General features: G+C 51.0%; 1 protein-coding gene across 1 annotated transcript in view; it reads right to left on the bottom strand.

The window, feature by feature from the left end:
• The window catches only part of NRXN2 (neurexin 2), a 444,661-nt gene that overhangs the window by 193,738 nt on the left and 222,973 nt on the right, over window positions 1–27,950 (bottom strand). The window contains 9 exon segments of the mRNA XM_048514356.1: window positions 835–1,008; window positions 3,742–3,932; window positions 6,770–7,151; window positions 8,889–9,008; window positions 14,911–14,937; window positions 20,900–21,103; window positions 22,349–22,732; window positions 24,466–24,904; window positions 26,748–26,909. Coding sequence (XP_048370313.1) covers window positions 835–1,008; window positions 3,742–3,932; window positions 6,770–7,151; window positions 8,889–9,008; window positions 14,911–14,937; window positions 20,900–21,103; window positions 22,349–22,732; window positions 24,466–24,904; window positions 26,748–26,909 — 2,083 coding nt within the window.

A 27,950-nucleotide genomic window follows, 5' to 3' on the forward strand; every position in this document is an offset into this window, starting at 1 on the left:
ATAAAATAATAATAGTATAAACACAACATACAGTTGCATTAAGCCCCTTCAATAATTCTTCACAGGTGTTCTTTCTGGAAAACCAAGATATACTATTTCCATTGTATAATTCATAGACTAGGTCATTAAACTGTCTCATATTGATAATTAGTGAAATATGTTGCCCAAAAGATAATTTCCAGCTCTGTTTAAAATAAAGTGGTTGAATCACTAGTAGTCCAGTAGGCACGAAAGTTGCATGGACATACCCCAAGAGCCACCACACTAAAAACAAAACAAGTCTGCATCCAAAATAAATATTCTGAATCTAATTGGGCATAGTCAGTAAAAGATCTTAGTGCTATAAGATTCACATAACCACACCTGGGAGATCCCCAACGCTAGTTCAAGAAAGGGAATTTGGAAAAGAGAAATGGTAGAGGTACATGAGAATGAAGGACACGATTCAGTCTTTTCCCACCCAAGCAGAAGAGTTTGGATTTATACCCCACTTTTCTCACCTGTAAGGAGTTTCAAAGTGACTGACAGACTCCTTCCCTTCCTTTCCCCTCAACAAGCTCCCTGTGACGTAGGTGGGGTTGTTAAAGAGTTCTGAAGAATTGTGACTAGCCCAAAACCACCCAGCAGGCTTCATGTGGAGGAGAGGGGAAACAAATCCAGTTCACTGGATAATAGTCCGCCAACCATGTGGGGAATCAAAGCCAGTTCTCCAGATTAGAGTCCACCTGCACTTTAGCACTATGCCATGTTGGCTCTCAGTAGTTTCTCCTCCAATTGTTCTGTATACCTGATCAATCTAGGACAGCAACCCACCCACCCCCCACCCCTTCTTACCATCACAGCCCCTCTCAACCTGCCCGATCCGGTGCAGGGCGTCAGCGATGAGGTCTGGGAGTCGGCCATTGAGGTCCACGGAGGCCAGGCAGCCCTGGAAGCCATCCCGCGAGGCCACCAGCTTGGGCAGGTTGTTGAACATGTTTTTGCTTAGGCCTCCGATGTACAGCTCCCCTGAAGGAAAGAAGAGAGGCATCAGGGCCTGGGCAGCGGAGCCTGCCTAACGCTCCCGCCAAGAGCCCTGGGCACTGGCAAAAGGAAGAGGGAAACGTGAATCAGCTCTCACCAGCATAAGCACTGGAAAGTCAATTCTACCTGTCAGAAAAGCTGGGCAAAACCCACCCAGTCTCAGAAAAGATGAGGAATTTCTTGAAGAAGAAGAAGAGTTTGGATTTATATCCCCTCTTCATTTCCTGTAAGGAGTCTCAAAGCGGTTTACAATCTCCTTTCCCTTCCCCACCACAACAAACACCCTGTGAGGTGGGTGGGGCTGAGAGAGCTGTGACTAGCCCAAGGTCACCCAGCTGGCATGTGTTGGAGTGCACAAGCTAACCTGGTTCCCCAGATCAGCCTCCACAGCTCAAGTGGCAGAGCGGGGAATCAAACCCAGTTCTCCAGATTAGAGTGCACCTGCTCTTAACCACTACATTGGGTGATCCATGCGACGGTCACCTCGAGGCTAGATTACTGTAACTCGCTTTACGCGGGCCTTCCCTTGCGATTGATCCGGAAGCTGAAGCTGGTCCAGAATGCAGCAGCACGGCTTCTGGCAGGTGGTGATTATTTAGATCATATCACCCCTGTGCTATGCCGTCTGCACTGGCTCCCAGTGGAGTTCCGGATCGTCTTCAAGGTGTTGGTAATAACCTTTAAGGCCTTACGCGGCATGGGGCCCTCATACCTACGGGACCGCATCACCCCTTATGTCCCACGTAGGCCACTACGTTCAGCGGTGGCAGAACTGCTGGTGACCCCCAGCCCCGCGACGATGCGGCTGGCCTCGACCCGGGCCAGGGCCTTTACGGCTCTGGCCCCTGCCTGGTGGAATGCTCTACCTCCATCAGTTCGGGCCCTGCGGGACCTTGGTGAGTTCCGCAGGGCCTGCAAAACAGAGCTATTCCACCGGGCCTTTGGAGAGGCTGGCCGCGGTTTTACTGCCCCCCACTGAAACATCGGAATTAAAACTGAGGCTGCCATTCTCCATCCCTTGTTATTTCGGTCGGGCCCACTGTTGATTCCACCTGGGGCCCGCCGTTCCCCCCCCCTTTCCTTTTTCTATTACTTATTTCTCCCTTTTAGTCTTGGGATCGGGCGCCCGTTTTTACCGTTTTATTGGTTTACTGTTATTGTTTAAATTGTATATGATTGCTGCTGGATTTTAAATGTGTTGATTCATGTTGTTGGAGTTGCTGTCGTAGAACAGCCATGTTGGAAGCCGCCTCGAGCCCCTTGGGGAAGAGGCGGCCTATAAGTTTGAAATATAAATAAAATAAATAAATAAATACATTACACTGGCTCTCAGAGAGACAGAAGAGCTCTCTGGTTCTCAGTTGGTCTGCTTCTTATGCCTATTTTTTAAATTGCGGTCTTTTCTGCATTTTTATGGTTGCTGTTTTATTTACTTTGTGAGCCTCCTTGAGAAAAGTAGCTAATAAATGTTTTAAATAAATAACATCTTATTCGAGGAGATATTGCTCCCACGGGCTCCTCTTTGATTCATTCTTCATCTTGGGATTTGCACTGAAGGCTTTTGTGAAGTACTCTGAAGGCACCTTACAGGCAAACATAAATGCCAGAGTAGTGATATAATCAGCGATGAAGAAAATATGCTCAGAGGCACTCTCTGTGTGTGCTTCTCTTTTAAGTGCTCCAAAGCAAGAATCTCCAACAGGTAGCTCAGGAGCTTCAGCAACTTATTCATCCCCCAGGAAAACGGAGGAGATCCAAAAGAGCTCTTCTCTTCTAGAGTTCTTCCTACTCCGCATTCTGCTCCTGGGATAGATCAAAGCAACTCCAGGGCGAACGCAAGTCTTTTAAACTGGCTTTTAGGAATCCAATCCCACCTCAGATAAAACAGCATATCAGTATTTCCATTTCTACCAAGTTTGGTGGTGGAAAGTGGCTTCTAGTCACAGCGGACTGATGGCAACCCCGCAGGGTTTTCAAGGCACTACCGGCGTTTATTTTGTGCGAGCACAAAGATGTTGCAGCGCTTCTAAAAGAAACCTGAGATTTGTCCCCCGCTCCCACCCATGGATGGAAAAAAAATAGATCTGCTCGTAGGGTCCAGTGTGGTGGACAGTGAGCATGCATGTGCTGGGTTCCAAGCATAGCCAAGGACGGGCCTGTAGCCACCTGGCCTTTTTGGGACAGGGCAAAATCACCACTCCACACGCCTCCCGTGTCAGCAAGCGAGAGGGAAAGGTGAAGGGCAGCAGAAGCCACAGCAATGAGAAGTGACAGGTGAGGCTGAGCCTCGCGCCAGCGCTGCAGCCCTGGGGGTGAGGCCGGCGCTTTATTTGCACAGATCAAGGAAGAGAGGCATGGCCGTCCCAGGGCAGGTCAGAGTGGATGTTGTTAGCCAGAGGCTGTTCTCTTCCATGTCTCAGCATCCTCGACCAGAGAGCTCAGACTGGGGAGCCGCACACCGCGCACATCAAAAACAAAACATCCAGCTAAAAAGATGGGGTCAGGTTGTAAACAAAGGTCAATCGAAGCGGGGCCCAGCCAGCCCAGGAGATTCTTGGCAGCAATCTGCCCCCTAGTGTTAACTCTTGGGTATTGCGACCAGTGCGGCCTTTGGTTTGGAAGCACAGTTCACCCCATTGTGCACCCCGGGATAGGGAGCTGTGACCCAAGGTGACCCCAGGAAGGGAGGGGAAGACAAGGAAAGTGACTGCAGCTCACCCTTGAGGTCCAGGTTGCGGGCGCCGTTGGAGTGCTGTGTGACGGTGCGGGAGTCGATCTTGAGCGTGTGCACGTTGTTGGTGTCACGAGAAACTATGACGTTGTGCCACTGGTTGTCATTGACTGGCTTCTCTGAGTTGCCCTTCATCAGCGAGGGCCCATTGCCCAGGTCGAAGACGTAGTGGATGTACCTGCAGGTGGATGGAAGGGTACAATGGGCATCCAGCCTGTCCCCTCCCCGGCCGTCCCCAAGGCACTGCCATCCCTGCACCAACTGCAGATTGCAAAGCACAACCAGAGGGGCTTGATTACAGGCACAGGGAAAGTAGGTGACTCGAGCAAGCCAGCCAAGCCACCAACTTTGGAGAAAGGAAATCTGACAGGGAAGAAGAGGGTGAGAATGACCAAATATGGGAGTAGGCCAGAGCCTTACAGAGGGTAGGAAACTTTTCCTGAGTTAAGAATTGTCATTGGTGGGTACAGCAAGGGTGGGGGGAATGTGAACTGTGAGAATGGCCAGCACTGGAAACATCCGCATCTGTCAAAAGCACGGAGGCCCCCACCGTACTGAGTATCAGACTGTGGGGGGGATCAGCTGCAATGCCACAGTAGTGGGGGCTTCAAGACAGAAGCTGGGGCAGTTGGTTGCAGGATGGTGGAGCTCCCAGCATGCCCCCTGCAGTGTGAGCTCCAGGGTAGCTGCCTTGCTTGCCTTGTGACTGAGACATCCCTGATGAGAAACACACATACTGCTTGGGGGATATGCTTCTGGGTAGCAATGTGTGCGAGCAAGATCTTGGGGTACAGGTGGACAGTAAGTTAAATATGAGCAGCCACTGTGAAGCAGCAACCAAAAAGGCTAATGTGATCTCAGGGCGTATAAGCATTACATCCAGATTGCAAGATGTCATAGTCATGCTGTACACCCCATTGGTCAGGACGAATCTGGAGTGCTGTGTGCCATTCTAGAGGCCTCACTTCCAAAAGGATGTGGACAGAAAGAAGGTACAGAGGAGAGTGACAAAGGTGATTGGGGCCTGAAGACCAATTCCTTTAATGAAAGGCTGGGGGACCTGGGAACATTCAGTCTGGACAAGAGAAGGTTGAAGGGAGACACGATTGTTCTCTTTGAGTATTTAAAAGACTGCCCCTGAGAGAAGGGCAGGGAACTGTTCCTGTCGGCAGCAGAGGGCAGGACTTGAAATAACGAGTTTGAAATAATGGGTTTAAATTACTGGCGGAAAGATACTGGCTGGACATTAGCAAAAAGTTATTTACAGTTAAGAGTAATTCAGCTGCAATCAGCTGCTTAGGGTGACTGCCCTCCTCCTCTCACGGGCAATCTTCAAGCAGCAACTGCACAGACACTTGTCAGAGAAGCTCTATGCTGACCCTGCACTGAGCAGGGGTTGGATCAGACGGCTTGTCTGGGGCCTTCCAGCTCTATGATTCTATGATGATCCTGATGGCTGGAGAAATTTACAGCTGCTGCTAAGAGACTGGGGAAGGGGTGTTTTTAAATGTCAGTTTTATATATTTATTATGCACTCTGTTTTATGTATTTTATTTTTTATTGTAAAGTTGCCTTCTTACAATAAAAGGAAGAAAGGCGGCTAATAAATGTTTCAAATAAGTAAGGGTTTTCCTGCTGCTTGTCCCCCACTGCAACAATACAGAGCAGACAAGCAGAGGCGTACCGGGGGCAGGATGGTGCCCGGGGACCTGCTCTGGGCACCCCCCAATCCCCCCCGGTGCCTCACTTACAGCCGGCTGCAGCGGTCCCAGGCAGCCTGGTGGGGCCAGGCTTGGCAGAGCCTGCCGCAGGTCACCCCTCAGCCCAGCCCTGCCACTGGTGGGGCTGGGCCCAGGGGCGTCCAGCAGGCCTGCTGCGGGGTCCCGACCCAGCTGCTCCTGCAGGCTACCCCTCAGCCCAGCCCCGCTGGCTGAAGGAGCAGCCAGGATGGCAGTCTGCTGTAGCCCCGCTGGGCACCCCCCACATGATCTAATGGAGGGTTGCAGAGGGTCAATTGACCCCCCATGTCCCTCTGGCAGATATGCCACTGAAGACAAGGGGAGAAGGTTGGAAGTCATCCTGGTGGGCTAGAAGACAGGCAGTCTGTCCCAAGGAGGGTGGATAAGCTCTGGCCTCTTGCTCCAAGCAATAGTAGGCACACGTGCCAAAGGCACAGCCCCCAACTCGGGCTGCCCAAGTGCCCCTATTCAGCCATGTGTCAAGTAATACACAATACTTCTGCCGTCCCAGGCAGGAAGGAAATCTACTATCCGTGCCTGGAAGGCTACTTTCAGCTTGGTGGGCCACGAGTCTTATTCACTTGCTCTATCCCATGAGATGGATGGAAACGGGAGACCTCCCTTCCTTTATCTACCCACCTGCTCCTGTGCAGGTGGCTGCATGAAACAGAAATCCATCACTTTTGTGACAGGGATGATGGGAGACCTACCAACTCTCTAGTTCGTGCATCTGACTAAGTGAGATTCTGGATCTCTGCCGAGATCAGCACATCAGTTGCAAGAAACGTATATCCTCTGAAATGTTTTCAAAGCAGTTTAAGGGCCACGGCCCCACCCCAAAGAAAACACCTCTAGAGAGTTCTGTGTTCAAAGATCCCAGAGACCTCCTTCACACCACTATGGCACCAAGTTTCTTTGATCAGCGGGCAGGCGGTTGAAAAAGAAAAGATAAAACAGAAGCAACAAAGGAACACATTGCTCAGTAGATGGACTGGAGTGTGGTGGGGTAATACTGGAACTTTGCAAGACAAGCGGCAGCTTAAGTGGTGAGGGACAGAAAAGGTAAACAGGATGGTTGGGGTGGGGGAGACAAACACACGAGGCATCAGGGTGGGCCAGTTAAGCCACAAGGAGGGTCTTCTGGGGGTTGCTTCTAGCTGGGAAGTGGGCAGGGAATTTCAGACCACCGTGAGAGGTGGACAGGGTCATCCACACCAGCAGGTGGAGCTATGGGCTGGGCTACAGCAGGAGGCATAAAGGCCCAAGGAAGCCTCACCCCTTGACGAGCTCCACCACAATGAAGTCATTGCCGTTGCCACTGTTGAAAAGAATGAGCCCGTCGGTGGCCGTGGTCTTGAACTGGAAGAAGAGGTGCATGGAGGCGTAGGCTTGGAGCGTGGCTAGCGCTAGGTAGCTGGCTTTGCTCTTGAAGGTGACCGGGTCGGCGATGATGCTGCGGAGGCCGAAGCGGGCGTTGAGCTCACAGTAGCTGATGTCTCCATTCTTGCACAAGTCCATGTAGGGCAGCCCGTTGAAGACCAGGCTGCTCAGGTGGCCGATGAAGTTGGAGGGCACCACCGAGATGAAGCGCCGCTCCGTCATGATGCCCGTCTCGATGTTGTGAAACTCCAAGCGGGTGTGGGCACCGGCCATCTGCCCTGCTTGGACCAAGCACAGGAGGGACGGTGGACACTGTTAAAATAGAGCCAGGCAGGGCACCAAGGGTGGGGTGGGGATAGCAATCTGACTATATCTCTGGCGAGAGTGAGTGGGTGGATGGGTGGGATGACTCCTTCAAACCCAGCATTCAGTGGCCCTGCAGTAGGGTTGCCAGTTCTGGATTGGGAGATACCTAGGGATTCTGGGGGTGGAGTCTGGGAAGAAGAATTTGCATTTATGCCCCACCTTTCTCTCCTGTAAGGAGACTCAAGGTGGCTTACAAGCTCCTTTCCCTTCCTCTCACCACAGCAGACACCTTGTGAAGTTAGGTGGGGCTGAGAGAGTTCTGAAGAACTGTGACTAGCCCGAGGTCACCCAGCAGGAATTTAGGAGTGTGGAAACACACCTGGTTCACTGGATAAGCCTCCACCACTCAGGTGGAGTGGGGAGTCAAACCCGGTTCTCCAGATTAGAATCCACCTGCTCTAAACCACTACACCACACTGGATTGGGGTTTTGGGAGGGGACAGACCTCAGCAGGGTATAATACCATAGATTTCTCTCTCCAAAGCAGACATTTTCTCCAGAGAACGTGAACCTGATTGTCAGGAGATCAACTGTAATAGCAGGAGATTTCCAGGTACTAATTACAAAATGTAACAAATGTGGGCAATGTGTATACCAGGAATATAAAATGAGACGCTATGCCCACCGGCAACACTGGTATTACAAAGAAGATAGTGCAGTGCAATTTTAATAGTGACAGGTGCTCTAATATAAACGTGCGTTACATATCAAAAACATATGTACTGCATGTTGATAAGTAACGCAAGTTTATATTAGAGCACCTGTCACTATTAAAATTGCACTGGACTTTATCTCCTTTGTAATACCATTGTTGCCAGTGGGCATAGCGTCTCATTTTATATTCCTGATCTCCAGGTACTACCTGGAGGATGGGAAGGCTACCTGAAGCTGAGTAAACCTTCCCCAAATCCACTGCCAATCCCTCCTAAAACTCTAATTCAGGACCCTTACTCCTCATTATTTCCCCACCCCACCTATCACCTCTGAGCAGCATTTCTGCAGCCCAGGATCTGATTTATTTGCCAAAAGCCTCTCCCTCCCTCAGCAGCCAAACAAGGGAGTTATAGAATTGTGGGGGCAGACTGCCACCTAGTGTGGGATCAGTGCATTGCAAGTGTACATCATCACCTAGTGGTGGATGAGAGAATATGATGTGCTATCCCAGAAAAAGAGTTTGGATTTATACCCCACCTTTCTCTCCTGTATAGAGACTCAAGGTAATTTACAAGCTCCTTTCCCTTCCTCTCCCCACAACAGACACCTTGTGAGGTAGGTGGGGCTGAGAGAGCTGTGAAGAATTGTGACTAGCCCAAGGTCACCCAGCAGGAATGTAGGAGTGTGGAAACCCATCTGATTTATCAGATAAGCCTCTGCCACTCAGGTGGAGGAGTGGGGAATCAAACCCGGTTCTCCAGAATAGAATCCACCTGCTCAACCACCACACTATGCTGGCTCTCCTATCGGGGGCGTGCAAAGATCTGGGCATTGCAATCATCTTCTGGTGAACCAGGGATAAAAGACCTTCCAGGAGTCCAGGGACATTGGATTCCACTAACAAAATAAGACAATCCATCCCACAAAGTGTCCCCTTCTTCCTCATAAAAGCTCTGAAGCCCCTCAGACCCGGCCAGTAGCCCTGATGCACCTACCTTCCACGGTTACATTGTCCACCGAGAGCTGCAAGTTCTTTCCCCGCCTGACCACGCGGACCGTGTGCCACTCGTTATCGTTGAGTTTCTGGCCGGCAAAAAGGGTCTCGGGGCCTTTACCTGCAACAGGGTGTGCAGGATGGGGATGTCAAGAGTGGGGCTGCTGCCCAGGGTGCGAAGAACTGAAGAGCATCTCACAGAACGAATCCGCACGGACGCGGCATCAGAGACCCCATCTCACAAGGTCCTTTGTCACCCCTCCACGCGGCATCCTAATCCCGCTGCTGCAAGCAATCTCCTCTAAGGACTTTTACCTCTCCCAGGGAAGGGGCTGGGAAGCAAACTGCCCCATAGAACTGAGCTAATCTCCCTTAACTCCTAGACAACACGAGAACAGCGCTTGGGCAGGTCCACAGGGAACACCCCAGAGAAGTGCAACCTCTGATTATCGTGCCAAAGTGTGGGATTTCTGGAGCGCCCCGGGGCATCAGTGGCGAAGATCAATGTGGGCCCTCGCTGCTTTCAAATGCAAATGGCCGTTCTGTGCAGGGGGCAACTGGGATGTTTAAATGGCCCAGGAATGAGTCAAGCCACGCTGAAGTGCTGAGTCAGGGCCACAGTGGCCGACTCAGTACTTCAGCGCCACAGATGAGGGCCTCAGCTCACCCACTGCCTCCAGGGTGCTATGGAAGTAGGGATGCCAACTCCAGGTTCAAAAGGCCTGGAGACTTGTGGGTGGAGCCTGGGAGAGTGGGGTTCGGAGAAGGGAGGGACCTCAGCAGGGGATGAACCCATTCAGTCCACTGTCCAAAGCAGCCATTTTCTCCAGGAAAAGAGGAATAGATGCTTTCAGTAAATAAGATGTAGTCTGGAGATCAGTTGTAAATTCCAGGAGATCTCCAGCTACCACCTGGACACTGGCAACCCCACTTGGGAGAACCCAACACTCAGTCGTGACTCCCTGAGTGCTGCTCAGCTGACTTTGCTCATTCCTGGCCACAGGAGCCCCTCCATGATGGCAGCCCACCAAGAATTTTATCAGAGGCGTATTTGCGGTGTGGCAGCCAGGGCACATGCCCTGGACACCATTTGAAGGAGGAACCATTGGCCACACCCCCACCAAATAACTCTGTCCAGGACAGGTCCCGCTTTAATGTTCAAAGTCCATATGGACTTCAGAGGTGGCACCTGCGGTTCAATGCTGGGCTCAGCCTACCTGCAGGGGAAGGAGAGTGGGGGGTTAGTGCTTGCCCTAGGCCAGTGGTGGCGAACCTTTGGCACTCCAGGTGTTATGGACTACAATTCCCAAAAGCCCCTGCCAGCATGGCCAATTGGGCTGATGGGAATTGTAGTCCATAACATCTGGAGTGCCAAAGGTTCGCCATCACAGCCCTAGGCTCTGTTTTCTGTAGATATGCCCCCTGAATTCCCCCCCTAAATTAAATGGCCAGTTTGCCAAGATTCTGCAAGTGGAGTGGGAGGGAAGCGGAAAGGGGTATGAAAATAGCAACAGAACCTTTAAGGGTGATAACCTGCTCTGTCTGGATGCCAAGCTCAACTGGGGAATTATATAAAAGAGGTGTTTACAAGCAGCCCCAGTCTGAATGAACACCTGTGTGTTTTGGAAGAAGGGGCGATGAATATAGAGGGAACGTGCATAAAAGCATACATTCCCTCACCCCACCCTGAAATCTGTATTGGCAATGTGTAGCAGTGCAAAGCTTGGCTAAAACGTTTATAAACGTTATGTTGCGACCCACCATTTGCAACCCCGTCTCCCACTATGTTGAAGAACAAAGGCATAGTGTGCTATCTGCTGGCCAAAGTGGGAATTGCAAGGAGAGGGTGATCCCTTGCAGGGATTTCCAGGGTGCCGCAGCATCTTCCAAAACCACCTGCTGCCATCCGGTGGAGAAAACTGGGTACTACAGACACTCAAAAGGCACATGCGCCACCTGGTGCTAGAAAATATCCTCTGCAGTGAGGGAACAACCCCTCAGAACAATACTCTTTTGCTGGTCCCCAGACTGGGTTTCCTTAGAGGCCTTGGTTTTGAATAAGGTGCTGGGCCCCACTTCTTCAAGGGGACCTAGGTTTGCCAACTCTGGGTTGGGAAATTCCTGGAGATCTGAGGGTGGAGCTTATGGACGCGAAACTTATAGGGTTGAAGGGGCAGGGTAAATACCATAGAGTCCACCCTCCAGAGCAGCCATGTCCTCTGGCTGAAATAATCTTTGTCACTGGCAGACCAGTTAAAATGCCAGATCTCAAGGCTTCACGCGGAGATTAACACCCCTAAGGGGACTCCCACCCAGCCCCTTTATGCAACACACATTTCTCTCCAGCCCCATCCCAAGGAAGCAGGTGATGACAGCTACCTTCTACTCCCGTGGTGGCGAACCTTTGGCACTCCAGATGTTATGGACTACAATTCCCATCAGCCTACAATTCCCATCAGCCTACAATTCCCATCAGGGCTGATGGGAATTGTAGTCCATAACATCTGGAGTGCCAAAGGTTTGCCACCACTGTTCTACTCCAATCTTTCCTCTACCACCAATTTGCTAATATGATAGTTTAATCCTGCCACCTCTTCCCAGACATTAGACTAGCATTCATAATTACCCAAACCTTTGAGCCAAGATGAAGCGGGTCCCTGAACCAGGAACCACCCCCACCCCCCACCCCCCAGATTCGCTCCCCAGCTCCCAGAAGGAAACAGAGCCAAGGCTAGCCAAACTAGAAAGTACAGGAAACGGGCTTAATCTGAGCCAGACCAATGGCACAGTTTAGAGCAGCAACTCAAGATTGCCACTAAACATGCTCAGAGTGCCTTTCGTCATTATCAGCACATCACTGATAGCACATTTCAGCATATGTACGTTTAGATCTCCATGTGGAAAGGTGCTGGAGCCTCAGAATTACAAAGGAAGGGGAACCGCCTGAGGTCCGGGATGTCTGGGTCCTCCTCTCTTCTCCATATTTCCTCCTCTTTAAAATCCTGTTTTGGAATTCTGCTTGCAGTAACCTGCGCGATTCCGGAAGGTGATTTACAGACTGGTTTTTATCCATATGAAGTTCTTGAAAAAATCACAGCATGGGTATCCGGCCTTCTAATCCCCAACCGCTCTCCCATGAATGAGCCTTGGGGACCCCACCCCCTCGAGTAGGCCTCAGTTTCCTCTCCCCCATTCCAGACCAGGGCCCCTTCCGCACATGCAGAATAATGCACTTTCAATCCACTTTCACAATTGCTTGAAAGTGGATTTTGCTATTCCGCACAGTAAAATCTAGCTGCAAAGTGCATTGAAAGTGGATTGAAAGTGCATTATTCTGCCAGTGCGGAAGGGGCCCAGCTCTCCTTCACACAGACTGGAGTCTTAGCTATTGGCCCAGGAACTTACCTGGTGGCTGCCAAAGGCGCTTCTCCAGTTTTCCGTGGTCCAGGTTCCCCTGCCAGATCTCTGGAGTGTGGCACTGAATCCTGACAGCCCCATTCATGCCTGCCTGCTCGCTGACGAGGAGGGAAAGTCTGCCTGGGAGTGGGGCTGGATACTCATGAAAGCCCAGTTGGGGTGTCCTTGATAGCTCATTTGGTGTGGGGAAGGTTGCCACTGGGTTTGCGGAGCTGCCAACTTGGTGCTTGTCAGAGAGAAAACAATACTAAATTTGGGACGGGGGAAAAATAATGAGCTCAGAACATCCTTGCGCATCCGTGGAGAAGGGAGGGGACAAATAGAGCCTGAGACACTGTGTATGCTGGAGACCCGGTGAAATGTGTCACTTGTTGAAGAAAAGTCACACGAGGCCGATTTTTCACTTGAGAAGTCTTGCGATTACAAACAAGGGCAGCACAACCCTGGTTTGTGAAAGTGAAGCTTCAGAACTACGCTGCAATGTCGTGCCAAGACAAGAACGGGCCAGGTGTTTGCAGGGCTTGATAAAATCAAGGGTGATATTAGTGAGATATGAAATCACCTTTTGTCATGAAGGTCCACCTGGAATGCAAATCACACCTACCTGTTGGGGCCTGGTGGGACCACCATGCCTTCCTGGGGGACTGAGAGATTTCAAAGAGGGCCAAGGAATCGGCTTTTGGATCTCACAAGAGTTTCTGGCCATGATTGACAAGAGACAATCTTGTAGGGAAGGGGAGGGGGGAGAGATGTGGCTGTTTTTGTGGAAGGGGCGGTTGATAGATGCCTGCTCCACCTTGTCCAGCTGGCACACATGTAAGTAGGCAGACATTTCAGAAGTCAGCCACATTTCCTCCAAGGAAAGCACCCCAGTGATGGATGCCCCCGGACCCTCCTGCCAATGTGGAAAGGGATACATTTGCACATTTTCTATTGACAGCACTGCCCTTGGAAGCTATTGATCTTCAATCGCTCCCCCACATTCAGCTGTGCAAAGCAGCAGGGGAGATAAAAACGTTCGATCCTTGAACAAACTAGGCTGTGTTGGGGCAGGTGCGGAGAGATGTGCTTCCAAGAACCCTCCTTTAGGAATTCTCATCCCAAGAGTCCTTGAAAGGGGCTGGGTCCTCCTTCACACTAACGCCCGTTCACAAACACACCACCCCCAAACTGGGTGCAGTCATCTGTGTGTGTGTGTGTGAAGCTACAAAACCCTCTCTTCACTTAGCTGTGAACCAAGGGAGTGAAACTGGTATGAAGGTGGTGTATCATGGCAAGGCTACTGCTAACTCAGTGGCCCATGGGGGTAGGAATGTCCATGCTATGGCTCCACCATGTCCCCCCAGCATTACTGCTGTATCCCCGCCACCCCAACCCCAGCATCCCATCATGAACCAGGCTCAGTCTGGGTGGGTCCCACCTCTGGTCAAAGGAGACTCCTGCTCCTCTGAGCTGTCAGTCGGGGCTCCGTTTCTGAAGCTATCGGTGATGTTTCATGCAGGTGTTCAGCGGTGGGCTGGGCTGTCTTCTCCAGCGGTCTTTCTCCAGAAATCTTCTTTGCCCCACAAAAACTGGAGCGTTTTCCTCAAACGTTCCCTCTTCCCCAACATAAAGGGCATGGAGGCTTTTCTTCCCTGAGAACCCTGGTCTCAAAGCCCTAGGGCAGTGATGGCAAACCTTTTGGAGACCGAGTGCCCGAATTGCAACCCAAAACCCACTTATTTATCGCAAAGGGCCAATGCGGCAATTTAACCTGAATACTGAGGTTTTAGTTTAGAAAAAAGCAGTTGGCTCCGAGGCGTGTGTTACTCGGGAGTAAGCTTGGTGGCAGTCGGTGGCTTTGCTTTGAAGCAACCGTGCAACTCTTCGAACGGGTGAATCATGAGCCTAGGAGGGTTTACTCAGAAGCAACCCCCATTGCAAGCAACTGAGCTTACTCTCAGGTAAGGGATCACGCTTTAGTTCTTCCCATGAAAATCAGTGGGGTTTAACAGTGCTTTCCCCCCACATGATGCGCTCTGTGCGCCCGTGCCCACAGAAAGGGCTCTGAGTGCCACCTCTGGCACCCGTGCCATAGGTTCGCCACCACTGCCCTAGGGACTGTCTTGACCTCCTAACTTCCCACAAGTTCTTCCAAAAGAGGAAACTGAGGCATGCAAAAGAAATGTGGTGCAACTCATCTGAAAGGGTGTTACAAAGAGAATCCAGGAATCCTGGCTTCCAGCTGGTTGAAGCTGATGCTACATTTTTAAGGCAGCAGGGAAGGTGTGTCAGGGCTACGCCCTCATCTGTGTGAAGCCACCATGTGCAAAGAGTAATGTGCACCCTAAGGATGAACTACGGCCCTGTTCTGTTCCAGGAGCTGGGGACAGAACCCATTTCACTACTGGCCCAGTAGCCCTCCTCCGCACCCCCCTCCCAACACATGATAACTTTAGCCCTTTCCCTCCCGGCGGCCAGTTCAATCCTCTTTCGGACACCCAACACACACGTACACACACACACGCCCCTTTGTCTTCAGAAATTCAAGGCGACAACCACAGGATTCAAAGAGCAAGTAGAAGAAAAGAAGAAACGAGAAAGAAAGAAAAAAAACGTCAACTTACTGGGGTTACAGCCTATCCTGACACAGTCTGAGACGGGGGGACGAGGGTGGGGAAGGGAGAGAGAAGAGAACGAGAGAGTTTTATATCCTTCAAGGTAACTTCTGCCACCAAACACCCAAAAAAGATGCAGCCCACCATCCGGGGACAGACGCGCAACAAGGTGGACACTTGCCCTTGCACTGAGGTGGAGGATGCAGTTCTGCCCCCTGCTGTGGAGGAGCAAGAGTGGGAAAGGACCGTGGTATATCCTTTCATGTCCCTGCCCTCCGCAGAGCTTTCAGAGTCGCCTTCTCCCGGCCAACACCGATAACCTCTGCAATGGAGCTGCAGAGGTCTATCTGTCTATGCACAAAGCAGCCCGTTTTATCAGGAGCAAGGAGAGCATGTTCCACAAATAGCAAAGAACTTAAAACCAAATGCATAAGCCAGGGGTCTGCAACCTGCGGCTCTTCAGATGTTCATGGACTACAAATCCCATCAGCCCTTGCCAGCACGGTCAATTGGCCATGCTGGCAGGGGCTGATGGGAATTGTAGTCCATGAAAATCTGGAGAGCCGCAGGTTGCAGACCCCTGGCATAAACTGAGCTTACAACCTGGAGTCAGGTCACAAGGTGGAAAATGACAACTCCATTGGTTTTTCAGGGCAATTAACAAAACTGAGGTGGTTTGCCACGACCTGCCTCTGCATAGCAACTCAAGACTTCCTTGGTGGTCTCCATCTAAGTACTAACCGAGGCTGACCCTGCTTGGCTTCCAACATCCAATGAGAGCAGACTAGCGGGGGGCACCCAGGCACAAGTTTCTGGGACAAAAACCAGCCCCAAGACTCTCAGGGCGGATTCACATGTCCGAGAAATTCATCAGGGCTGCCGTAAGGACCTTCTACCGGCTGTGCACTTGGGCATTTTGCACTGGGAACTTACTGCATAGGCATATGAAAGCTTGATTATGTTCAGGGCCATATTTCAAAGGAGCCAATTATGGTGGCGCGCGATGGGGGCAATTGTCTGTCGCAGCAAGATTTCTTGAATTTCCTTGAGCCCCACTTTCATTTTCCATTCTCTCCGTGGCAAGCAACACCACTTCCAGAGCAACTTTTAATTTGCTTTGCCGCCTGAGAGGGGAGATTTGCCAGCGAGCACAGCTTTGCTCGGGACCTCTTTCCTCCGCCCATGACGAGCCTACCTAGCTCCACCCTTCCCACTCCCTCGCACTGCCATCCATGCCTTCCCCCTTGCCCCCCCTTCCATGTTGCCAGCCCTTTCTGCTTCTCTAAATGCTCATATCGAGATATCAATATCTCGATATAATAACAACAATAGAGAGCTGGCTTTTGCGAGGAACAGTACAAGCAAGGCCTCTTTTTGGCTCCACCCCACCTTCCCCGCTCTGCTTCTGCCCTCCCCAAAGATCAAGAGGGCTATTTCAAACTTTATTTCAAACACGCTTCTATTTTAAAACAGCCTTATATGGCAGAGAATGGCTCCTCACACATGAACAGAAAAACACGAGGAGACCACACTACAGCCCCACTGTGCAGCTAAGACACCCAAGGTAAGCATTCCATGCATAATGGGCCAGGGAGAGGGAGCTTAAGCCTTCTCCCACCATACTACACTCCCTACATAAAATGGCTCCATGGAGCTACTCTTTGCCCCACTGGGGAAACTAAATGTGTACTGATGGCTGCACGTAAGTTTCCCCCAGAGGGCAAATACAAGCTCTTGGAAGAAAGTACTTTCAGGTCAGCTAACGGTGTGGGGAGGGGTTGGATGGATAGCTTATATCTCCACTTTTCATCTGCCACAGCTGCAGGGACATTCAAAACATATGAACTCAGACCACAGCTGACTCACTTAGAAGACTAGTTTTCTAGCCCTTGCGATTGGCGTGTAAGAAAGAAAACGGGCAAAAACGTGGGAAATGTGGAGCCAGCTATAGCAGGGGTAGGGAACCTGCGGCTCTCCAGATGCTCAGGAACTACAATTCCCATCAGCCTGTCAGCATGGCCAATTGGCCATGCTGGTAGGGGCTGATGGGAATTGTAGTTCCTGAACATCTGGAGAGCCGCAGGTTCCCTACCCCTGAGCTATAGGGATGTCTGGGTAGCTTCAGGGCCTTATTTAGTTCTTTATCCCTCCCTGTTTGGTGTGGGGCAGTGGCTCCCTGTTAGGCCCTTTCCGCATGGGCCAATTAAAGCAGGATAACACTGGTTAAAAAAAATGGGTTGGGGGGGAACTTCGCACAGATCCCACTCCTAATGTGGATCCGTTCTGTGTTCCACCGCCCCCAACCTGGGTTATTCAGGAATTGCAACTCCTGCGATTCTTGTGCTGTAACGCACCTCGCAGTTATGGCCAAGCGAACAGCCGTGGCTGTGAGGCACATTATGTGGCTGCACTCCCCCCGGTTCTCATCTGCGGAGCCACGCAGGCAGTGCTGACTCCAGCAGGGCTCTAGGGGAGCCTGTGTGCCTGCCTGCGTAGCTGCGCATCAAGGAGGTAAGTTTTTCAAAAGTTACCCTCCCCCAAAAAGCACCTCTGTGCAAAGGCGCGTGCCCCGACCGATGCACTGGCTGTCCACCTGGGGTTAGGCCGGGTTCATTTATCCCAGCTGCAACTTGTTCAGAATTTGCTGTGCGGAAAGGACCTTAGAGCATCTACCTCCTCTGCAGGTCATGTTACAACCATGGAAGCCATCTTGGATTTCTCTAATCTGGGGAATGCCGACATTCGCAGTGAACACTGCCAATTCTCAGCCACGTTCTGACAGTGTGTGCGAATTCCCAACATAGTTCCCCATAGGCACTGGCAAATTCTGACAGTCTCGCTCAGGTTCCAACAACATTCACAGCTCTGGATGTGAGGTTTCTTTTTGGCACTGTTTTGATCTGGAGCGGTCAACCCCGGTGTTCATATTTACCAAATGATACCAAAGGTCGAACTGTTGCTGCCGCATACGCAAGACCTTAGAGACAATTGGGGACAGCTGGGATTCAGTTTCCTCCGGCCGATCCCTTTCATGGTCCAAGTCTAGAACTGCTGGTTTGTGCATAGACCTAGTGCTTCCACGGGGGAAGGGGGTGTGTGACTATCCTTGGCATTCCTTCTGCAGCGCCCCACCCCTCTCCAACCCTTGTCTTCTTGGCCTGAGATTCCTCAGTGTGGACAAGCATCCACCTTGCAAAGACCAGCTGTGCAGGAGAAGGGGGACAGGGAAGCCCTTTCCTTTCCCCCACCCCAAAGCTGTAAATAAAGGGCAAGGAAAGGGCTTAGCCACCCAGATGCCACCCAGATGTGCTTTCCAGTACGGAGACAACCCGAGAAACAGTCTTGTCTCTGCACCAGCTGGAGGTCAAACGACTCCCTTGGAACCTGCAGAGACTGGGGAGCGCTCCCAAACAGTGTGGCCACACCAATGAGAAGAGGGTGCCTTAAAAGCTGCCTTGCACTGTGGGCAGAGTTTAAGATGGGCACGGGGGGAGGCAACTGGTGGAGACTGGGAGGCTGGAAGAAGAAGAAGAAGAGTTTGGATTTATATCCCCCCTTTCTCTCCTATAGGAGACTCAAAGGGTCTTACAATCTCCTTGCCCTTCTCTCCCCCCCGCCCAACAAACACCTTGTGAGGTGGGTGGGGCTGAGAGAGTTCCGAAAAGCTGTGACTAGCCCAAAGTCACCCAGCTGGCGTGTGTGGGAGTGCACAGGCTAATCTGAATTCCCCAGATAAGCCTCCACAGCTCAAGCGGCAGAGCGGGGAATCAAACCCAGTTCCTCCAGATCAGAGTGCACCTACTCTTAGCCACTACGCCACTGCTGCTCCTGTAGGGAAGGACCCTGTAGGGAAAATGTTGCCGGAGTGTGTGCGTGTGTGTCTTTTTTTTTCCTGTTCCTCAGTCTCTGCTGGCACAGGGAGTTTCCACCAGGGATTGATTCCCTCCCGGAAAAGGGTGGCAAAGTCCTCCCTTCCACAGGGATACACAGCTGGGCTTGGTGCGCATCGTCAACCGCAACAGAACAGTGGATGCAAACAGCCGCAGGACCGAAATCCCCTCCCACATGGGATAAAGGAACACCCCTGGGGCAGAGAGGAGATGGGGAGAAGAACCCCCGGGAACTGTGGTGGGAAGGGGGACAATATGGGGAGGAGGAGGAGAGTCATGCCAGGGACGGAGCAGGCAGCCATGGGTCGGGGCATTTGGTCACAGGGGCTGTTTGCTCTGGGCTGGCCATCGACTGTGCCAATGAAGGGTTAAAAACCAAGGTGGGTTGAGGAAAGAGCCACATCGGTGTCTTTAGAACGGGGGTGTCCAACTCTGGCGCTTCAGATGTTCATGGACTACAATTCCCATCAGCCCCTGCTGGCATGGCCAACGGGCTGATGGGAGTTGTAGTTTATGAACATCTGAAGCACCAGAGTTGGACACCCCTGCTTCAGCACGAGGAAACAAAAGACCACTTTCTCTGCTTGGCCACCCAGTGGGGCCTAGAAAAGTGCTGAGAGAAAAACACGCAGCCTTTTCAAAGCTCCAGAGCTGGTCAGGCTCAGCCGAGAGGGCAGCTCCCAATTTCGACAAAGGGATCAAGCCCTCTCTTTCCCCAGGGGAAAGGAGTCAGTTTTTCCCAAAGCTGGGTATGGATCTTCCCAGAGACCCAAGTGAATGTGAGAAGCACCAGCCATATCACCCAGGACTGACCGCAATGCAACGTTTTGTTCTGCTGTGAAAAAATGGCAATGTTTTGAAAAGCAAAACCCACAGGATCTGTGAGCAGAAAGCGGGAGAGATCTAGGCCCCTTCCGCACATGCAGAATAATCCACTTTCAATCCACCTTCAATGCACTTTGCAGCTGGATTTTACTGTGTGGAACAGCAAAATCCACTTGCAAACAATGGTGAAAGCGGATCGAAAGTGAATTATCCTGCACGTGCGGAAGGGGCCCTAGTCTCTTTTCGACAGACCTTTCCTTTAAAAGCCCTCTGCATTTTGCATTCCAGTCATAGGCTTGGAGCGAGAGGAGCATTTGCAGAGATGGAGCAGTTTCCGCCTGTGACTTTCTCAACCTCCCCTCTTCCCTGGCAGCCCAAGATGCACCCAGCAGCAATATTTGGGGGTGGTCTTTTGGGAAGAAGAAGAGGAGCAGTTTGGATTTATACCCTGCTTTCTCAAAAGGGCTTACAAGCACCTTTCCCTTCCTCTCCCCACAACAGACCCCTTGTGAGGTAGGTGGGGCTGAGAGAGAGTTCCAAAGAACTGTGACTAGCCCAAAGTCAATATTATCAATGGATGCAATGAGTGCGCCCAAGGAAGCTATCTGAGTACGGACCGAAAAATCACGTGACGCACGTGTGCTGCGCAGCGGCTTATGTGTATTACAATTATAAATTCCAATATCTAGACATACATAAAATGCAATTGCTATAATCAATATTCTTTTTCATACAGATATCTCCAAGGTATGGCAATTGCATTTTATGTATGTCTAGATATTGGAATTTATAATTGTAATACACATAAGCCACTGCGCAGCACACGTGCGTCACGTGATTTTTCGGTCCGTACTCAACTAGCCCAAAGTCACCCAGCAAGAACGTAGGAGTGGGAAAACAAATCCGGTTCACCAGATAAGACTCCGCCACTCGTGTGGAAGAGCGGGGAATCAAGCCCAGTTCTCCAGATTGGAGTCCACCTGCTCTTAACCACTACACCATGCTGGCCTTCAAGGGAAGGAGGCGAGAAAAGGTGCGCTCCGTGGGTGGAAACCATTGCCTCCCCAGAAACACTCTGAAGGATCCAAGCCACAGCCTCCTTCGTGCAGATTCCCCCATCAGAACCACACAGAACGTGGCTGCCAGGAGCCTCTGCCAGGTTTGGCTCACACAGCTGAGGAAAGCGGAGCCCACGCCACGTCTCATTGGGGGGCGCTCCTTTTTGCAGACCGCACGGGAGTTGGGGGAGGGCCGCCCCTGCGGAGCTCTGGCCGGTGGGTTACCTAGGTTGACAGTGAGCTTCATCTGCCCCCCATCGAGCTCCAGGCGGAGGGTGTCGGCTGACTCCTTGGAGGTGGTGGCCATCATGAAACCGTAGGCCCGCTGCGACATGAAGCGGAGGGACACGTCTTCGGCCTCCGTGTGCATGACCGTCGGCAGCATGATCTTCATGTACATGCTCCCATCATAGCTCAGCACCGTGGCCTCTGCCCAACAGCAGACAGGAGAGAGAAGCCGAGAAAGGGGAGGATTATTTTCTTGGAATTGTCCCAAGGGAATGGAATCCACTCTTCTAGCTGAGCCCCAGTGGCAACCCTGCTGGATCAGCACGTCCTGGTCTTGCAGAGACTTCCTAAAAGGGCAAACCTGTGTCTTCAGGAAGAGTCACAGGGACAGCCCAACAATACAGTCGTCATCTTGGGCCACAGGCTTTAAGAGGCACCAAGGAATGGCCAATCAATGGCTTTTAACAGATCGACATATGGCTCTTCTCCTGCCAGGAACTGACCTCACCGGTGGGGGGCGGAGCATGACAAGTCAGGGGAAGGAGGCTGAAAAGAGGGACAGGGATGATTCCTGCACTGTGCATGTGGAACATGTCGGAAGGAGGCGCGAACACAGCATGGGACAAGGGGCTCAAGCAGAGGTGGGATCCAACCAGTTCTCCCCACTTCTCTAGAAGTGGTTACTCATTTTTTCTGAGTGCCAAGAAGGGGTTACTAAAGCAACCTCCCTGCCCAATAGGGACTGGAGGTGCGTGTGTGCGGCGGCGCCACTGTTTGAATCCCACCACCATCGGAACCTGCTATTAACACTTTTGGATACCACCACTGGGCTCAAGTGAAAATTTTGAGGGACAAGTGGAGGCGGTCTTTGTTTAGGTTCCCCTGCTGAAGAGGGCATCAGCTCAAAAAAAGCCTTCGGACTGAGGTACCGCGTGGCATTTTTTGACACAAGGTGAATTTCTTCTGTCACTTGTGAAAAAGTAGAACAACCCTTCTGACTTTTCTCTTTTGTTCAGAGGGAAAACTGAGCCTATATTGCATGCTGCCAAGCGGGCATGTTCTAGATTACAAATCAGGTTTAGAAGAAGAAGATTTGGATTTATACCCCCCCTTTCTTTCCTGTAAGGAGACTCAAAGGGGCTTACAATCTCCTTTACCTCCCCCCCCCCCAACAACAAACACCCTGTGAGATGGGTGAGGCTGAGAGAGCTCTGAAGAACTGTGACTAGCCCAAGGTCACCCAGCTGGCGTGTGTTGAAGTGCACAAGCTAATCTGGTTCACCAGATAAGCCTCCACAGCTCAAGTGGCAGAGAGGGAATCAAACCCAGTTCTCCAGATTAGAGTGCACTTGCTCTTAACCACTACACCACGCTGGTTTAGCCTCAAACCAGCTCAAACTCTGGTCCCCTCTCCCAACCTGTCTGCTCCCGCCCCCGGCCACTCACCTCGCTCACACAACCGGCCCAGGTAGCCAGTGCCCACACAATCACAGATGAAACGGTTCCAGCCCTCGCGGCAGAGACCTCCGTTGCGGCAGGGGGAACTGCTGCACTGCTTGAGGGTCTCCCGGGAGCAGAAGCTGGAGACGCCGGAGACGCTCTGCACTTCAGCCAGCCGCCGCACGTCACGGCTCTTGCCGTCAATGAAGAGGTCACGCACGCAGCCCACGTAGCCGTAGTTGAGGAAGGCCGTCCACACCTCTGGGGGCAAGATGAGGTCCAGACGGTTCTCCGGGAGGCCCCCCAGGTACATCTCACTGTCCAGGTCTAAGATCTCACTTTCCCCGCTGGCCAGGAAGGGCGTGCTGCGGCTGTTCACCGAGATGGAGCCTAGAAGAAGCCACAGTGGGAGAATGCCACGCAGGGCTTAATTTACAGTCATCCTGTGAAGCACGCATCTTTTGGGATTATGCATTTTTTGGGATTATCTTTTGGGATTCTGCATCTGCATCTTTTGGGATTATGTTGCTAAACAGTTCGTATAACCTGCCCACCTGCGTAAACATTTTTGCTTAGAGTGTCCTAACTTTCTGGGCATAGAGTGGGTAGTAATCAGAGAGATGACCATCTCTGTAGCATAAAATCATAGAGCTGGAAAGGGCCAAACAGGCCATCTAGTCCAACCCACTGCTCAGTGCAGGATCAGCCTAAAACATCCCTGACAAGTGTTCATCCAACCATGAGGGGGAGCTCATCAGCTCCCTACGCGGCCAATTCCACTGCTGAACTAATCTCACTGTAAATAATTATTTTCCTAATATCTAGCCAGTGACTTTCCGCCTGTAATTTATACTCATTATTGCATGTTGTGTCCTCTGCTGCCAACAGAAAACAGCTCCCTGCCCTCTTTTAACGGACAGCCTTTCAAATACTTAAAAGGGAACAAACATGTTCCCTCCCCCTTCATATGCAACTCTTCTTCTTCTTCTTCTTCTTCTTCTTCTTCTTCTTCTTCTTCTTCTTGCAGCCCCACCCACCTCACAGGGTGATTGTTGTGAGGGGGGAAGGGAAAGGAGTTTGTAAGCCCCTTTGAGTCTTCTTATAGGAGAGAAAGGGGGGATATAAATCCAACTCCTCCTCCTCCTCCTTCGCTAAATCATAAATAAATGTGGTTGTGCGGAAAACTTACCACAAAACAATGTTTATTTATGATTTACCCAAGGATATGAAGAAGAAAAATAAGGAGGAGGAAGAGGAGTTCGGTTTTATACCGCCTATCTCTCCTGTAAGGGGGCTCAAGGCGACTTACAAACTCCTTTCCCTTCCTTTTCCTACAACAGATGCCTTGTGAGGTAGGTGGGGCTGAGAGAGTTCCGAAGAACTGTGACTACCCCAAGGTCACCCAGCAGGCTTTGTGTGTAGGAGCAGGGAAACAAATCCAGATCAGAGTCTGCCACTCAGGTGGAGGAGTGGGGAATCAAACCCAGTTTTCCAGATTAGGATCCCCCTGCTCTGAACCAGTGCGCCACGCTAGCTCTCAAAGGACCCTATAGGGACCCAAAGGAGTTTACAATGTCATTCCCCGTGCCTGGATGTTATCTTAGTAATCCAAGGAGATAGGTTGAGAGGAAGCAACTGCCCCAGGGTCACCCAAGAGCTTCCGTGGCGGAGTGGGGCTGCAACTGGGTCTCTCAAATCCTAGTTTGACACTTGGCCAATTCACCTGTTGCCTCACTGGTTACTTTTTAGGCACCCAGTGGAATTTGTTAAAAAAAATCTGCTCAGGCTTTCTGTTAACTCTTATTTCCCTCCTGTTCATGTTTCATGAAATAGTTTTATGACGCCTTTTTAACTGCCCTGCCAAAATTATTTACCTCCCTTTGCATGCCTCCCTTTTATTTTGCTGTCCCATTGATTTCATTCTGCCGCTTTCTTGACTGGCTTCATCGATATTATTGGTTTCAATATTTTTTACAATAGGTTTTTATGCTTTTATCGATCCTGTCACTTCAGGCTGGTTTCAGTGTGGCTAACAAGAAACGTAAACAAATGAATGAATGAATGAAGGCGTAATGGCCAGAGGTATGCACGAATCATGCCACATGGTGGCACAGCTTGTTCACCTTTGCGCCCGTCGCGCTGGAAGTCCACGTGGCACCACTCGCCGTCGTTCACCTTCTTGCTGCTGGCTCGCATCTTGATGCCCCCAGAGCCCATGTCCAGCAGCAGGTAGAGGTAGCCGTCCAGGAGCTCCATCGCAAAGTAATCTGCCTTGTGCAAGCGCTCGGATCGGGCTTCCTTGGGCGGCTGCAGTCGGCCGTGGCTGAACAGAAGCAGCCCGTTGGGCTCTGTGGTGCGGAAGTCAAAGGAGATGGAGCCGGTCTTTTTGGTGTTCCATTTGGGCAGAGAGATGTAGGCCTCTGGCGACTCAAAGGTGACAGGGTCGAGGGCCGCGACGCTCTCGCAGCGGAAGACCAGGTCTCCGTTGATCTTCATCTTGGGGTCGCCTTCTTTGGCCAGTCGGGACAACTCCAGCTTGAAGTCATTGTTCTTGTAGACTACCTACAAAATAACGGAACAGGCAAGAGGGGTAACGGAACAGTTCAAGGAAGTGCCTTGTCATAACCTAAGGTGGGGACTCTCTTCATCTAGGAGACTGACCCCCCCCCCCCCCCCCGGACATGTCAGTATTGTTCCCCGTGAATATGGAGTAAATATAGCATTGGATCCACATTCCCTTCCTGCAAAAATTCTTTCCAGACCTGGGAATATTTATTTTCATGGTTGTAGAACCAGTGTGATCAAATAGCCATGCATTTTGGAAGGCTACAGTGAAAAGTGGGTGAAATCACAAAGAGCCAGCATGCTGAAGTGGTCAAGAGAGGTGGACTCTAATCTAGAGAACCAGGTTTGATTCCCCACTTCTCCACGAGAGCTGTGGACTTTAATCTGGAGAACCAGGTTTGTTTCCCTGCTCCTCTACATAGAATCATAGAGTTGGGAGAGACCCCAGGGCACCCCCTGCCATGCAGGAATACACAAAGTACTCCTGGCAGATGACCATCCAGCCTCTCTTTAAAAACCTCCAAAGAAGGAGACTCCACCACTCTCCGAGGAAGTATATTCCACTGTTGAACAGTCCTGACAGTCAGAAAGTTTTTCCTAATGTTTAGGTGGAATCTCTTTTCCTGCACCTTGAATCCATTACTCCGTGTCCTAGTCTCTGAGGCAGAAGAAAACAAGCTTGCTCCCTCTCCAACATGACATCTCTTCAAATATTTAAACATAGCTATCATGTCCCCCCTTAACCTTCGCTTCTTCAGACTAAACTTCCCCAGCTCCCTAAGTCTCTCTTCATAGGGCATGGATTCCAGACCTTTTACCATTTTGGTTGCCCTCCTCTGGACATGTTCCAACTTGTCAATATCCTTCTTAAATTGCAATGCCCAGAACTGAATACAGTACTCTAGGTGAAGTCTGACCAATGAAGAGTAGAGAGGTATAATTACTTCCCTTGATCTAGACACTATACTCTTATTGATGCAACCCAGAATTGCATTGGCTTTCTTAGCTGCCATATCACACTGCTGACTCATGTTCAGCTTGTGGTCTACTAAGACTCCCAGATCCCTTTCATGTGTAGTGTTGTCATGCCATGTATCATCCATTCTATATCTGTGCATGTCGTTTTTTCTGCCTAAGTGTAGAATCTTACATTTATCTCTGCCGAAATTCATGTTGTTTGTTTTGGCCAGCTCTCTAATCTGTCCAGATCATTTTGAATCCTGCCCCTGGCCTCCAGGGTATTAGTTACCCCTCCTAATTTGGTATCAATTGCAAATTTGATAAACGTGCCCTCTATTTCATTATCCAAGTCATTGATAAAAATAAGGAATAGCACTGGGCCCAGGACAGAACCCTGTGGCACTCCACTACTCACTTCTCCAGCCCTAGGGGGCTGATGGGAATTGTAGTCCATGAACAGCCCCAGGGGCTGATGGGAATTGTAGTCCATGAGCATCTGAAGCACCAGAGTTAGAATTGGCCATGCCAGCAGAGGCTGATGGGAATTGTAATCCATGAACATCTGAAGCACCAGAGTTGAACACCCGCCATAGAATCAACCTTCCAAAGTGGCCATTTTCATCAGGTGAACCGATCTCTGTCACCGGGAGATCAGTTGTAATCTCAGGAGATCTCCAGAAGATCACCTAAAGGTTGGAAACCCTACTCTACTACCCTGATCCACATCAGGATCCCCACGGCTACTTTTCAGCATTACCAAATATATTCGAAGGTCTGATTGCGGATCTTTCACACAGTGTATGATTTCTCCCCTGCAACAGCACGGAAACCCAGTACGAAGCTGGCCCCGATCCCACCCACAAGCCACCCGACTGCTCACATCTTTAAGGCATCCCATGAAGTTGTTGCTGACAGGAGAGCCCGGCAGGTCAGCTGTGTTGGGGCTCCCTCCAATGTAGAAGAAGTCATCAGAGCCCAGCATGGTATAGTCCTCTTGGGTGTAGCCGGTTGTGGTAAGGATCCCGTCTACGGAGATGGTCACCTGTCCATCATGAGGGCAGGGGTGGGGAGAAGGGGTTGGGGGAGGGGACAAGGAGACAACAAAGTGTTAACCAACTGGGGAACTGGCAGGGGGAAGAGGGGAGATGTAGGGAGGGCTGCTGACCCATTTTTATGTCTGGTTGTCTTTTTGGAGAAATGCCAGATTTATACAGGAAGAGGGAAGAGGAATGGAAGCAGAATAGTAGATGGAAGGTGGGGGAGGGGGGAAGAGAGAGAGGCTCCGCACAAGATTTGATGGTCCGTTGAGAGGCAGTCTTGGGGTTCATCCCCCCCCCCCCCGGCTTAAATGCTGCCTCTTTTTAGGCTGGCTTTTAGCCCACCCAACCAGCCTCCCATTCCAGTCGGCCTCAGTAATTTGCCCCCGAATTGTCACAGTATGTGATGGAGGCCTGCCCAAATGAAACAAAGTCCTCTTTAGCAAGACTTCAGACTCTTTGCTAAGAGAGAAAAAAAAGGGATCCAGATTTTTGTGTGTGTGGGGGGGTGTGGGTGTGTGTGTGTGGGGGTGTCTGCTAAAAATTGTCATGGATTTCTGTATTGGAGTCCCCAAGCTTTCTGAGCCTGTAGGCACCTTTGGAATAATGGACCAGGGTGACGGGTACGAGCAAAAAACAGCTGCCCCAGCAGGTGGAACCAGTCACAAAGTATCAGGGAGCGAGGTCATACATAATGCATAATTTTAGAAATCACAGCCACAAAATGTGGCACTAGCAAGGAAGGACTGTTCATTAGTGCTGGAATGCCTACTTTGCATGCAGACGGCCCCATGTCCAGTCCCTGCAACTTCTCATTCGCACAGGTAGCAGGTAGACGGCCAGGTATGGTTAATTGCGGTAGACTCGAAACTGGAGAACTGGGTTTGATTTCCCACTCCTCCACATGAGCAGTGGATTCTAATCTAGTGAAGAATGTGTTCCCCAGAGCTGCGTGGTGGTCTAAAAATGCTGAGCAGAACTGAGTTGCCTGGGAGAGCTCCCCATTCCCAGCGGCCTCTTACCTGAACGGCACCAATATGGTGGCT

The sequence above is a fragment of the Sphaerodactylus townsendi genome, linkage group LG01 (assembly GCF_021028975.2).
Source record: "Sphaerodactylus townsendi isolate TG3544 linkage group LG01, MPM_Stown_v2.3, whole genome shotgun sequence".
NCBI lineage: Eukaryota > Metazoa > Chordata > Lepidosauria > Squamata > Sphaerodactylidae > Sphaerodactylus > Sphaerodactylus townsendi.